A 13161-nucleotide genomic window follows, 5' to 3' on the forward strand; every position below is an offset into this window, starting at 1 on the left:
TTAGTCAAATACTACTACTAATCTAGTTCACTCTATATTTGTTATGGATAAGCTACAAAGACTATCTGTCAATATCTTTTTAACTGTCAGAAAGAACCTGTTTGTTTTTGTTGGTGGTGATGGTGAACTGCTGAGTAGAAAAGTTATTCTTATTATTTTGCTTGTGTGCACTCAGGTTTGAAGAACAGTGCACTTACTTATTAATTAAATGTAGTTGATTAATTGGTTATAGATTGGTTTACAGTATGAAGAATTCATTAAAAAGTTATTCAGTCCTTTGACCATGGAAACCTCTGCCATATGATCACCACTTATTCAGAGCACTATCTATAATACACAGAGAAGTAACTGTAGATTAGGTTTGAATATGTAAGATAAATTGTCCTGAGCTCAAAACACCTGTATTTATGATAGTAAACAAAAAACATAAAATTGTGTGTTCAGTATCAGCTTGTTAACTACTGAAACAATAACAGAGACTATTGATAATAGAAATGAACAGAACATGTGGAAGGCTTAAAAGTATAAAGAGCACAAAACTTCATATATATGTTAACCATATTATGTTGAGTATATGAAAATCTGTAACTTGTGTAACAGTTCTAACTTGTTTAAAGTGATGATATAATGGTATGTTAATGTTAATTCAAAATCATTTCAATATCACAAGCTGCAAGTTCCATTCACATTTTAATATCAATTCAGATTAACCTTTTCATTTCTATGGCATACACACACACACGGACACTAAAACCATTGTTTTAACCTTGCAAATTGGAATTTTAATCTAATTTGAGTTTTAACTTCTCTACCCCTATGGTTCCCAAAATTTACCACTTTCAGCCTTCAGGTAAATAACAGAATTTTAAAATGTCATTTTTTTTGTGAATCTTAAAGCAAATTTGACACAAGAAGATTTAACTACAAACTTGTTAATTAATATTTAAGTTTTATTGTCATTTTATGAACTATATAATAATTAGTTGTATGTATGTGTAATTTTCAGTGAAAAAGAAAAAGAGGAAGAACAGAATAAGGAAAACTCTTCTCAAGAAGGAGGAGAAACAGAAAGAAGTACTGATAGTCAGTCAGGACCGTGGAAGTTATCCACATCAAACTCCCTAGGTTATTGTTTGTTTGAAGCCTTGAACCACTATTATATTTGGTATTTCTTTTTAATAGGACATGGATCCTGCTGGCCATTGTTACATAGTAGTCGTCCGATTAATCAAAATAATTGTAAATGTAGTGTAGCCAAATGACCATACTTGCAGTCATGATTTTCTGTAATAATGACAGTGCAGCATTCTCTAGAATGTTACAACAAAACATTCTGGAATGCTATAAATATTACTAGGAAATGAAATTTAAGCTAGATAAAGTACACACACCATGAGACTGTAGGAAGATATTACAAATGTATAGATCAAAACTAACATGAAAGTTTAGACCAAACAGGTATAGTGGTTAGCTAGACGAAGCCAGCTGAACATTATGTAACAGATCGAACAAGTTGTTTTAACTGGCCTTGTAACCAATGTTGAACAATGACACTATACATATCATTTGTTCTATCCTAAAAGTTTAGATAAGCTTGACCATATAAATAAAGCAAACTGTCATCACTGTTTATTCCTAATGTCACAACTAATAGATTTTTCATTTACAATTGCAATTGGATATTTTCAAGGTACGGCAAAAGTCATTTATCATAGCGAAACAACTTTCTGTAGAAAAACTGACTTAAAAGCATGCCAAAATGAAGTGACTATTATGCTATGCTGTGTGTGCATGCTAGGATATCAGAGATCATGAGAAATTTTTTCCTGAGTTTTTTATCTAACCAATTAAGTTTTTAATTTTAGTTACTTTTATGATAATAAATAATATACATGAAAAACTTGTGTTTTTAATTTTGCTTTTTCTTAAACTTTTGTACTCATAAGAAATAAGTCCGTGATGCTCATTAGGCCTACTTTTTAGTTGTCTTATTAATGATTTTTTAAAGTTCAGATATGCACCTTAGAATACAAAATGTTGCCGCATTAAAAAAAAAGTGCTAAGACTAGTTTACTTTAACTGGATATGAAACTAAGCTCTAAATAATTCCAGTAGCTGGTTAAGCTGAGCTTCAATAATGGTACACAGTAAAACAGGATAAATTTTTCAAAACTTGTCATCTTGGCAATTCTAGCCTGGTTATATTCAAATAATTAGAATCTTTTTTTTACTATTAATTAGAAATATTCCAAGAACAAATGTTAGGGAGGTTTATTTATACCTTTTGGAGCAAAAAAAAGAAGTGTTTGAAGGGATACTGATTTCATTTTACAGTACAAGTATCAGTAAAACAAGATGTTTAGAGAATTCATACTTTAGCTTGGGGATACTCAGTATAAGTGTGTAATTTGTGAGAATATAGAAGGTAATATTGGAATAAAGAAAATCTAAAATGGGTAATTTGGAGTGAAGAAGAATAGTATTGTAATGAGAAGTTAAGAGTGAATTTATTTACACATTTCCTTTTGAAATTAATAAGTTAAATGTTATATAATATCAAAATTTGAATTATTTTAAACTGCTTTTTGATGTCAAGGTTATTGATGTACATTGATAAGGAAGATGTTTGATCAAAATTTAAATGTAATGCAAAAAGTTGAGGTTACAGACTTTCACCTTACTCATACATATAGGGTTAATGTCGAGATTTTGATAACCTGTGTGCAATGTTTTCTAACAAAAGTTATTGAGCAGTGCATTAGAGAATAAACTTCTGATTATAGGTGTAAATTTATCTTTGTGCATTCAGTGTATTTTACACAAAATTATCTGAAACTGGTGCAAGACGATACATGCACTTAGTTTACTTCAAAGAAGATAGTTAACTATAGAATTACTTTGAGAAAAACACTCAAGTTACCTACCTGCATAAAAGGTGTTTAGCCTATTTTTGTACATTTGTTGAATTGCATGTGACTTGTATGTCTTGATGTTTAGACTGTGTAAGTAGTTACTTTTGGAGTTGTAGTAATGTAAAGTGAACTTGAAGTGCAAATATTAACACTAAAAATGAGCTCATCATTGTTACAAAATAGATTCTAGTTATGCTAATCTGTGAAGATATATTTACAGTAATTTATTGCTCGCATTTTAAAGAGTCAGTCCAAAAAAATGTTAAATATATCTTTTCACCAGTCCTGGTTGTTAAGGCACTTTTGAATTTCATCACAAAACATGCTTGCCATCTTTAGCTGTAGGAACTTGTAACATGACAGCTAGTTCCATTGTTTGTTAGTAAAAGAGTAGCTCAAAAGCTGACAGTGGATGGTGTTGACTAGCTGTTTTCTCTCTAGTTTGCCACTGCAAACTTAAGATGGATAATGCAGATAGCCATTGAGAAGTTTTATGCAAAATTCAAACAAACTAACAAGTAAATTATTTGACCAGCTTTATCTGCATATTTTATATAAAGTGTGATTTATACATATGTACTTAAATATTTATATATTGGCTGAAAGACATTTGGGAATGATGAAACATTGTTTAATTATTTATTTTGTACTGATCTTGCAATATAGTTTTGTTTCAAAACTGTTTTCTGTCAGTGAGAAGTTTAATATGTGTAACTTTCGATGCTTCTGTTATGTGTTCTAGTTTAGTTTCTGATGGTTACAGAAATCTGTGTGCATGGCATGCAGTTTTATTCCCCAGTGTGATGTGTACTTTTTTTTAACAAACATAAAATTTTTACTGTTAAGTGATTTATTTAGATACCTCACAGTCAGTCTTAACAAACCAATTAAACCTATAATTTGAAAGTGTTTTGTGAAGATGACCTATTAAATCTAGAAAACCTTTTTTTTAAATCAACATACATCACAATTGTATTTTTGGTTGTAATAAACAAAATATGGTAAAAGCAGAACTTTGAACTAAAGTTCTTCACTGTAATTGTAAAGAAATGTCATAAACTGGTGAAATATTTTTTGAAAAGCATAATAAACCTATTTCGGCTTCATTGAGTTTTATAAGTGGTTGTTTGCCAAATAAATTTAAAAAAGTAGCTATAAAAACTTAAATTTTAAAATTTTGTGTGATTGAGTGAACTTAACACCTGAAAAGTGTTTATTGGTCTGAAAGGGGTAAGTTTAGGCTTAGCTGCTAGTGAAGTGACTAATTCATGATACAGTTTTACTGTTAGACAAGAAAGGTTTAATAGTTATGATATATGTTACAGAAATTTCTTCAATTTGTTATTTCATTCTTTGTTCTGTTATTGTATAGTATTTTGCTGAAATCAAGACTTAACACTTGTCAGTATATCATAAAGAAAGTATGCTGTGCAAGTTATGGGATGTTCTTGGTCTTATATTAGCACAGACAGTTTACCATCCTACATCAGTACCATGAGGTTGGGTCGCACCTCTCTCAGAAAAAATAAATAATAAATGCAATTTATTATTTTAACTAAAATATGTCTGTATATTTGCAAGTTAATCATCTTGTGACCAATTCCATAGAATGTTGATTAATTTTTGAAGTATAGATAATGTTAATAGAGGAATAATGAAATGATTACAAAAAATCATGTTATTTAACAAGTAAAAAACATTGCTACAAAACTAAAGTATCTTTAACTAAACAAAAAATATTACTAGTTTATTAACATTAATTAAAATGCCCAATCTTACAACTTCCAGTGTTACTTTCCATCCTCAATAAAACTAAAAAACATATAACTTGAATTTCATGTATTATATATTAACTCTAGAAACACTAACTGAATCAAGTGTAACAAAAAATAAAGATGGAGGCTTTCCCAGAAATTGTTCTGGATGTAGTGCTGTGGGGTGTTTGCATGCTGTAGCAAGAATAAAATGCATGTTATTCTTAATGATGTAGAAATGAGAGTAACTGAACCCACGATTTCTCTTGGGTTTGGGAAGGATACTCTTTACAACAACTGCCTTTGTCCGATGATGACATTAAGAAACATGGGGTTTGAAAATACCCCGTAAAACTAATGGAGGTTTAAAATCTACTGACAGTCTTGCATTTATTGTTATTTGTATTTTATCTTGAGAAGTTTTGTAGACAAACCAACTTAATTTTTTTTTTGGGTACAGAATCTCCTCAGCCACAAGTAGTAGAAGAGCCTAAAACAAGTGGTGGTGCCTATCGACCTCCGCACATGCGAAACACTGCTGCTGCAGTTACTCCCTCAAAACGTAACCCTAAGTCTGCTCCTGATGTGGGCAGTGAGTTACACTTCCCTTCTCTTTCGGCAGCAGTTGATGCTTCAAAAGCTGGCATGAGGTTTGATTTTTAAATTTATAATTTTTTTTCATGGAGTATTTAAAATACGATTTCTAGTAGCTGTTCTTACTCTAGTTTATTGTGTCACATAATTATCATGATGGCACTTATGCACTTTATTTTAAACTGATATGCTTGAAATAGCAGAATATGCCAATGTTCAATGTCATTTAAATGTAGAAGTTCTTGCTAAGGTGTTGGAAACTTCTTTCAGTTTTCATTTCTGACAGCTTAAGATAAGTATTGGAAATACACTAGCCGTTGTTACCTGAATGAATCAAAATTGTGGTTTAAAGAAGTTAAATTTTGTTTCAGTGAACAAAAATGGGGTGAGAAGCAGTTTCAATCAGTTAAACATGGCCTCAAATCAAAGGACGACGTCAGAAGTTCTGCTCCTCAGTTGGACTTGGAAAATAAGTATGCTGCACTCCATCAAGATCTAAATTGAATAGGAACCTATGTAGGTGTTGTTCATCATATGGACCTGCAAACTTATAAAGCTGTACACAGGAAAAAGTTTAACCCCTTGACCTCCCAAAGTCTGTGATTTGTTTACAGAAAGAAAGAAATTAATAATGTTAGAAATGTCTTGAAATTTGTTACTTCATTCTTTAGCACCTTCGTCCTGTAATTTTATAACGTTTCTCTGAAGTGGAGACCTGGCACAGCTTAGTGTATTAAAAAAACTATGTTGGCAGTATCATAAAGAAATTTTGCTGTGCAAGTTATGGGATTCGTAAATCAAGTCGCCTGCCTCGGAACAGCGTCAACAGTGGTTTTGGCAATTTAAATGAAATTACCAAGAGATTGCGTCTTTACTTGTTTTAAGCAAGATATGCTATAGAATAAATGAAGTATACAGTTATTGGTTTGCTGGTGATTGTGTAAGTTTGATTATATTTCTCGTTAATTTCATGTTTTATGTTATGCTTTAAAAATATTTCAGTCAAGAATATTTCATCATTAATCTGTGTAAAGGAGATTGCAAAATCAGTATGGTTATTTGTAGTAACAAACTTAGATTGTATTATTCTGTACTAACTGTGTTTGAGGAAAAGTGTGAAATGTTACTGGTTTGATGTATTGTTTCTCTTTGGAAAACTGAACTATATAATTGCACTTGATATTTGCATGCTTTATGTTCTTCCTAAATTAGGGTTAAATTATATTGTTAAAAAGTTTTGTTTCTACATAAATAGATGTCATTAGAGAAAAATGTACTGATTTTACAAATGTTAAATTCTTATGATACCAAGAGATAATATTTTTCAGAAAACTGTACCTAAAGAAAGTTAATACTTTGAAATGATCCTTTTCATAATCTATTCTATTTGAAAGCTGCTGTACTTATTTTATTAATTTGTTACATTTCCTATGATAGAATATTTTAAAATTTGTGCAAATTGCTGGTAATGTACATTGAAATGCTTGAACGTAAGAAAGAATAGATTTATTGGGTAGGTTTGTTTGTTCTTAGTTTTTAAAACAAGTTTAACATTTTGGCATATGTGAAAATCATTAAACAAATGTTTCCCTGATACACAGTTTTGAAAATTCCTAAAGGGACTAACCAAAAAGCAATTATTTTAAAAATATTAACATTATGGCATATCTGAATTAGTAGAAATGGGCTTACAATATGCTTTATTGGAGAAAATGTTCCTATTTGGTTTGTGGTTATAATATTTGTTAAAATTAGAATTAGAGTGGACCTAAAATTTGTGATTTAAATACATTTAATTATCAGTGTTTTGGAAAAACAAATAATATGCATGATAGTTCAAATGTTCGTAAAAATATTGTGTCGAGAGAACATCTTTAACGTGAAATAACTTTTATTGGTTTTTGTTATTTCTATCCTGAGATTTTAGGTCTATTTTAAAAACAGTAGGGGAGAATTGATTATCTTACGAGAAATACTCAAATTATTTAGCTAAACAGAATTGAAAATAATAGCAAAAATTGCTAATAAGTGGAATTTCAGTATTTGTTTCTGAGAAGGTTATTAAAACTGGACAAATGTAAAGTTTTTTTCTTTAGTTTCTGCAGTTAAGGTATGCATTTAAAAAGAAAGGTATACAAATAACATAGTATTCTTGGGCCTTTGATGGAGGATATTTTGTTTCCATTTTCAGTCTTTTGTTGATATAATTTGTAAGTCGATGGACATATTACCATACAGCAATAGTGAAGACTTCAATAACAATCACGCCTTCAAAAAATATGTGAATTTGCACAGAAAGGTTCAGCAAGGTTACAGCTGTTACACTCTTTTAGGGTATGAATAATTTTTTTGTATAAAAAACTTATTTTTATCGTGTTTATAAACTAGATTTTAACAACAGTAAGCTGTTTATTTTCTACTAATGTCAGTACAAATTGTACCCAAGTGGTAACATGAACATGATTATATATTAGTCACTCATTTTAAACAGTAACTTAATGTTTTAAAATTAATTATAAAAGTAGTATGTCATACTTTTAAAACAGTCTACATTTTGTAATTTTAAAGTATTTACAACAGAATCAGAGATGATAAAATAATTGTATCTCATCAACAGTTGGTTTATTAAAACGATTTGCATATATTTATTGTCAATGGCTTTGTTTAATGACATTAAATGCTACAAGTATGTGTAGTTTCTTTAAGCTTACAACAATAGCTGTATATATAGTTGAATGTACATCACTTTTGTTTTGTTTTTTTAACTGTTGTTACAAAATTTAGAATCGCTATAGAAGAGAGCGTAAAATATATGGGTAAGTGAAGTCAGTATAAACATAAACTGTAATTTATCTTTGCATAAAATTGTAGTTTATGCTTACACATATTTTGCTTTCCCATATATTGTGTTTAGTTGGTTCGTCACTTACCCATATATTGTGTTTAGTTGGTTTGATCATCATGAAATTACACTTATTTTTTATTATTAGTTTTCTTAAAAATAAGTCACAACACATTTTAGGTTTCATTTATCATAATAAAATAAATAAAATAAAATAAATCTGAAATAGAATTGATATTTACTTTTCTTTATAACTTTCTCAAATGTTAATTATTCCAATTAGGCTTTGTTTTGTTTTCAAATACATACTTAAATTATACTTTGACTTTGTGTGTACCTATGTAATCCATGGAACTGTTAATTACACTTGTGTATAAGCAACCCATGTATATAATAATCTGATTATACGAAAAATTAAATGAGGTGAGAAGAACACATTCAAGTTATTATTTAGTTGTTTTTAGTGTTGAACATGAAAACACTTCTGTGTTATGTAGCACAGTTTACATCATAATTTTCAGCAGGTAGAGCAACATATAAATAAAATTCTGAAGTGTTGTTGATTTGTATTGAGCTTGGTATTATAAAACATCACATGCTACAATACAACAGTCATTTTTGTATCAAAATGTATCCAATATACATGTTTCTGTGTGTTGGTACTTTTATTTTGTTGTCTGTTAACTTAATATCTAAATAGTGTGATGAGTGAGTGTAGGAAATAAGTAATAGAACGCCTCAGCACCGTGTACTGTACGGATTTCATAAATATTGTTAGAGGAAGTGCTTTTTTAACCTTCAGACATAAGGCATTTATGGAACACAGATTCATAAATCCTGTGCAGTAGCTGTGGTTCAATCAAACAGTCAGCAAAAATTAGGCAGCAAAGAGGGACACGTTGTGAATGAATTAACAGTAAATGCTGTGAAGGCATTTACAACACTTTAGAACAAAACTCAAAACTGAATTATATTTGTACTGGCATGGATCAAATAAAAACAAACCATCTAGGCATTGAATGCATCACCTTGGATCATAGGTCATATTATTTCTCCCTTGGGCATGCTGAAAACTAACAACTCAGATACTGAAGACGATCAATCGTGTGAATGTCATGAAGCTGAAACTCTAGGCTCTCTTGCAATATACAGCAACCATTTCTTAATTCCGTATGCAAAGGTCAAGATTAAAACTACTGGTTCCATATCTCTAAGATCTCTACAAACGCAACAAAAGATGTATGCTAGAAATATAGTATAATGTTAGGTGATTTCCTACATGACACAATCGGGGACAAAAATAATACACAACGGAACTCTTTGTCAGGAAGTTTTTATTCGCCTTTCTTCAAAATTCTCGATCATTAATTGACTAAGTCAATTCTTACATTTTCATTTAAGGTAAATTAACTTAAGCTCTGTTTATCGATACTTTGAGGGTCATGGGGCTGTTTAGTCTCTCGTCGTCATGTATCAGTTAAATGACAGCGGTGTAGTTTATTGACAGAGCGATAAGATTGGAAAATAAAAAAAATATTGAAGAACAAAAGATGGATAACACGTTCGTAACTAGTGAAGGCGAGACCATCCGAAGAGATGTAAATTTTAATACAAATACGTCAGGATAGTCGAGCTGTCTGAGGTGCTGCGTTCAGGTCGCAGTCCGGTTTTCCGGGCGTGGGCTCGAATCCCACTCCTGACATTGGAATTAACATTTTACCTCTTTTCATTCGTACCTTTACGTCACTCAAGTGGTGAAGAAAAATTCAGGTACTCGTAGTTAAGGTTGAAAATGGACAACAATCATATGATTTCATTTGAAGGAAAGTGTTAAAAGCGAAAACTTGTTCTAGGTATGGAATGAACTACATAAATTTGATTATTAATTGCTTTACTATCAAAATATAATAATTGTGATATCTCTACAAACGAAACAAAAGATGTGTACTGGAAATAGAGTATAATTTTAGGTGATATCTTTTATGACACTATCAGGGAGAAAATAGCATATTTTACTCATAATTATCCTCCGAAGGTCGACTTTATGAAAACAAGTCTTATAAATTTCATATACCCTTACTCAATAGATGTAACATGAACAACCCTAAACTGTTTAGGAATTCTTCTTCACACTTATATTTTCTATAGTTTGGCGATTGGATAAGTAAACAATTTATATTAGAGCACATTATGAAACATAATACCTATACTCCCTTAAAATATGAATTACGTTTATCCACGTAAAAATAAAGAATAAGAGAACTTTTATGTGTCAAGTGTATGTTGTATGTTAAAATTTAGGAATGTACAAGAAATAACTAGAAAAAGCGGAAGTGGTGCGCGTGATTTTTCGTTCGCAACAATATTAAATTATGTGAATATGAAAGATAGTCACTAAAGTATTTTCCGTTTCTTCTTATTGTCGAGCTAAATTTCATTTGGTGAGTAACCAGAACGGTACAGAAAGATTAATGGAATGATTGATAGAAAGGTCTTCTTCCTCGAAATAGACAAAGAAGAGAACCCAAAGTTTAAATTCTCTTAAGTGAGAAACATATAAACTAGAGAAACGTTATTTACGAACGAATTGAATTATTTCACAAGAATTTAAAAGTCGTTTTGTCGGAACTTTACAATCGTTAATTGATTCAGTCCATTTTCATAGCTTACATTTACGGTAAAGCTTCTTGATCTATCTGCCGCCGTTATTTCCAGATTTTGAGTTTAAAATAACAATTGGTACCGTTCATTCGTGACGGGCAAAGTAGAATTGTGTAGTGTGAGACCGAAAACATTGGAAAAAGAAGTTGTTAAACAAAAGTAATGTGATAAAATCGTGATCACACGTGTCTGACTGATCAATGCGACTTCACAAACATCACGCTTATCACAGGACAATTTAAAATTGATATCAAAATTTTAAAAAATAAGTAGATGATGGCCGTGCGTGAAGGAAGCAATCTGATTTATCAGGTATGGGTTCCAACTAGACACCTCACACAAAACTTTAAATATTGCTTCATTACCCTCAAAAATTAAGTTCTCTAAGGCTAGTAAGGAGAAAAGCTGCTATTTGTATCATTAATATCAGTTCCAAATGTACGAGGAATATGTTCTTCGGAAGATTGAAAACGGCCTACGAAGAAACGATTGCATTTCTCTGATGCAGTACACTCGACAAGTTGTTTATAAGGAGATCTCGCTATATTTGTATACCTACACGTAATTAAGAAGAGAAATTTGATTGTGATATGTTTTCTTCAGTAATTAAAATTTGGTACTTCTGAGATCGTTCCACAAAAGGAGTGCTAGATATATGATATAATTTTAGAAGTTTTTGGTTTTGGAGAAAATTAATAAAAAAAAGCCTTTTATTCATAAATATTCTGCGAAGTTTTTTCTACCAACGATGTTTACAAAAGGCCTGATTCTTCAGGTGTAATTAGAACAGTAATTATAACCTGTCTGTGTTGGTGTTCCTCTTAGTACATACAATTGTGCAGGGCGGGACAATAAACACCTTTTTGAACTATCGAAAACATGAAGAATGATAGAAAGTTTATTTAGAAATATGCATTTAACGAAGATTAAGCAGCATTGTAAAGGTTTTATGAGAAATGTAGGAAAAACAAGTCACTTTTAGTAATATCGGAAATGTTTAAACTCTTGGTTTAGGTCGCTCCCTAATTAGATGAGAAAGAACCCTCTGAAAATTACCTCCGAAAATGTCCAGTTCGCAACCATATACATTCATGCTTTTGACGACTTAGAAAAGTTAATTGAGTTAGTAAGCCTAAATAAATCGGATAAGGTTTTAGGAACTTCACCATTAAAAGTATAATTTTCCAAAACAACATTTAGTTTGATATAAATAACTGTTAAAGAGGTGAAGGATCTTATGTTCTGCTTGCTAAAAGAACAAAAAATAATAATTTTTTATTCGGTTATGGTGGAGTATATACATCTGAAAATTATTAGATAGAAATGATATTTGCACCATATAAACGTCAATCACAATATAACGGAAATCTTGTCAGGAAGTTTTCATTCGCCTACCTATAAAATTTCGATCATTAATTGACTAAGTCAATTCTTACGTTTTCATTCAAGGTGAAGCAACTTAAACTGTCTGTTTATTCGATACTTTGAGTTTCTATCTATTGAGGGTCATGTGGATGTTTAGTCTCGCATCATGTGTCAGTTAAATGACAGCTGTGTAGTTTGTGGACATAGCGACAAGATTTGAAAATGAAAAATATTAAAGAACGAAAGATATGGAGAAAGATGGATAACACGTTCTTGAAGTAGTGAAGGCGACACCATCCAAAGAGATGTAAATAGAAATAGAAAGACGTCAGGATGGCCGAGCGGTCTAAGGTGCTGCGTTCAGGTCGCAGTCCGGTTTTCCGGGCGTGGGTTCGAATCCCACTCCTGACATAGGAATTGACGTTTTCCCTCTTTTCATTCGTACGTTTACGTCACTCAAGTGGTGAAGAAAAATTCAGGTACTCGTAGTTAAGGTTGAAAATGGACAACAATCATATGATTTCATTTGAAGGAAAGTGTTAAAAGCGAAAACTTGTTCTAGGTATGGAATGAACTACATAAATTTGATTATTAATTGCTTTGCTATCAAAAGATAATAATTGTGATATCTCTACAAACGAAACAAAAGATGTGTACTGGAAATATAGTATAATTTTAGGTGATATCCTTTAAGACACTATCAGGGTGAAAATAGCATATTTTACTCATAATTATACTACGAAGGTCGATTTTATGAAAACATGTCTTATAAATTTCATTTAGCCTCATTCCATAGATGTAACATGTACAAACCTAAACTCTTTAGGAATTCTCCTTCACACTTATATTTTCTATAGTTTGGCGATTGGATCAGTAAACACCTTATATCAGAGAACATTATGAAACATAATACCTATACTCCCTTAAAATATGAATCACGTTTATCAACGTAAAAATAAAGAATAAGAGAACTTTTATGTGTCAAGTGTATGTTGTATGTTAAAATTTAGGAATGTACAAGAAATAACTAGAA

The 13161-nt window shown here is 30.9% G+C and overlaps 1 protein-coding gene and 1 non-coding gene across 2 annotated transcripts in view; both read left to right on the plus strand.

Annotated features, from left to right (window-relative positions):
• LOC143248179 (protein CDV3 homolog B-like) overlaps positions 1-7901 on the plus strand; it is an 8533-nt gene extending 632 nt beyond the window's left edge. The window contains exons 2-4 of the mRNA XM_076496612.1: positions 1007-1125; positions 5127-5316; positions 5632-7901. Of these exons, the coding sequence (XP_076352727.1) occupies positions 1007-1125; positions 5127-5316; positions 5632-5764 (442 nt within the window). The 3' untranslated portion in view covers positions 5765-7901. The remainder of the gene's footprint in view (positions 1-1006; positions 1126-5126; positions 5317-5631) is intronic.
• A 4554-nt stretch (positions 7902-12455) lies between these two features.
• On the plus strand, positions 12456-12539 carry TRNAL-CAG (transfer RNA leucine (anticodon CAG)). The gene has a single exon. It is a non-coding gene; the product is annotated as a tRNA-Leu (tRNA).
• The last annotated feature ends 622 nt before the right edge of the window (positions 12540-13161 follow it).

The sequence above is a fragment of the Tachypleus tridentatus genome, chromosome 4 (assembly GCF_004210375.1).
Source record: "Tachypleus tridentatus isolate NWPU-2018 chromosome 4, ASM421037v1, whole genome shotgun sequence".
Classification (NCBI taxonomy): Eukaryota; Metazoa; Arthropoda; class Merostomata; order Xiphosura; family Limulidae; genus Tachypleus; species Tachypleus tridentatus.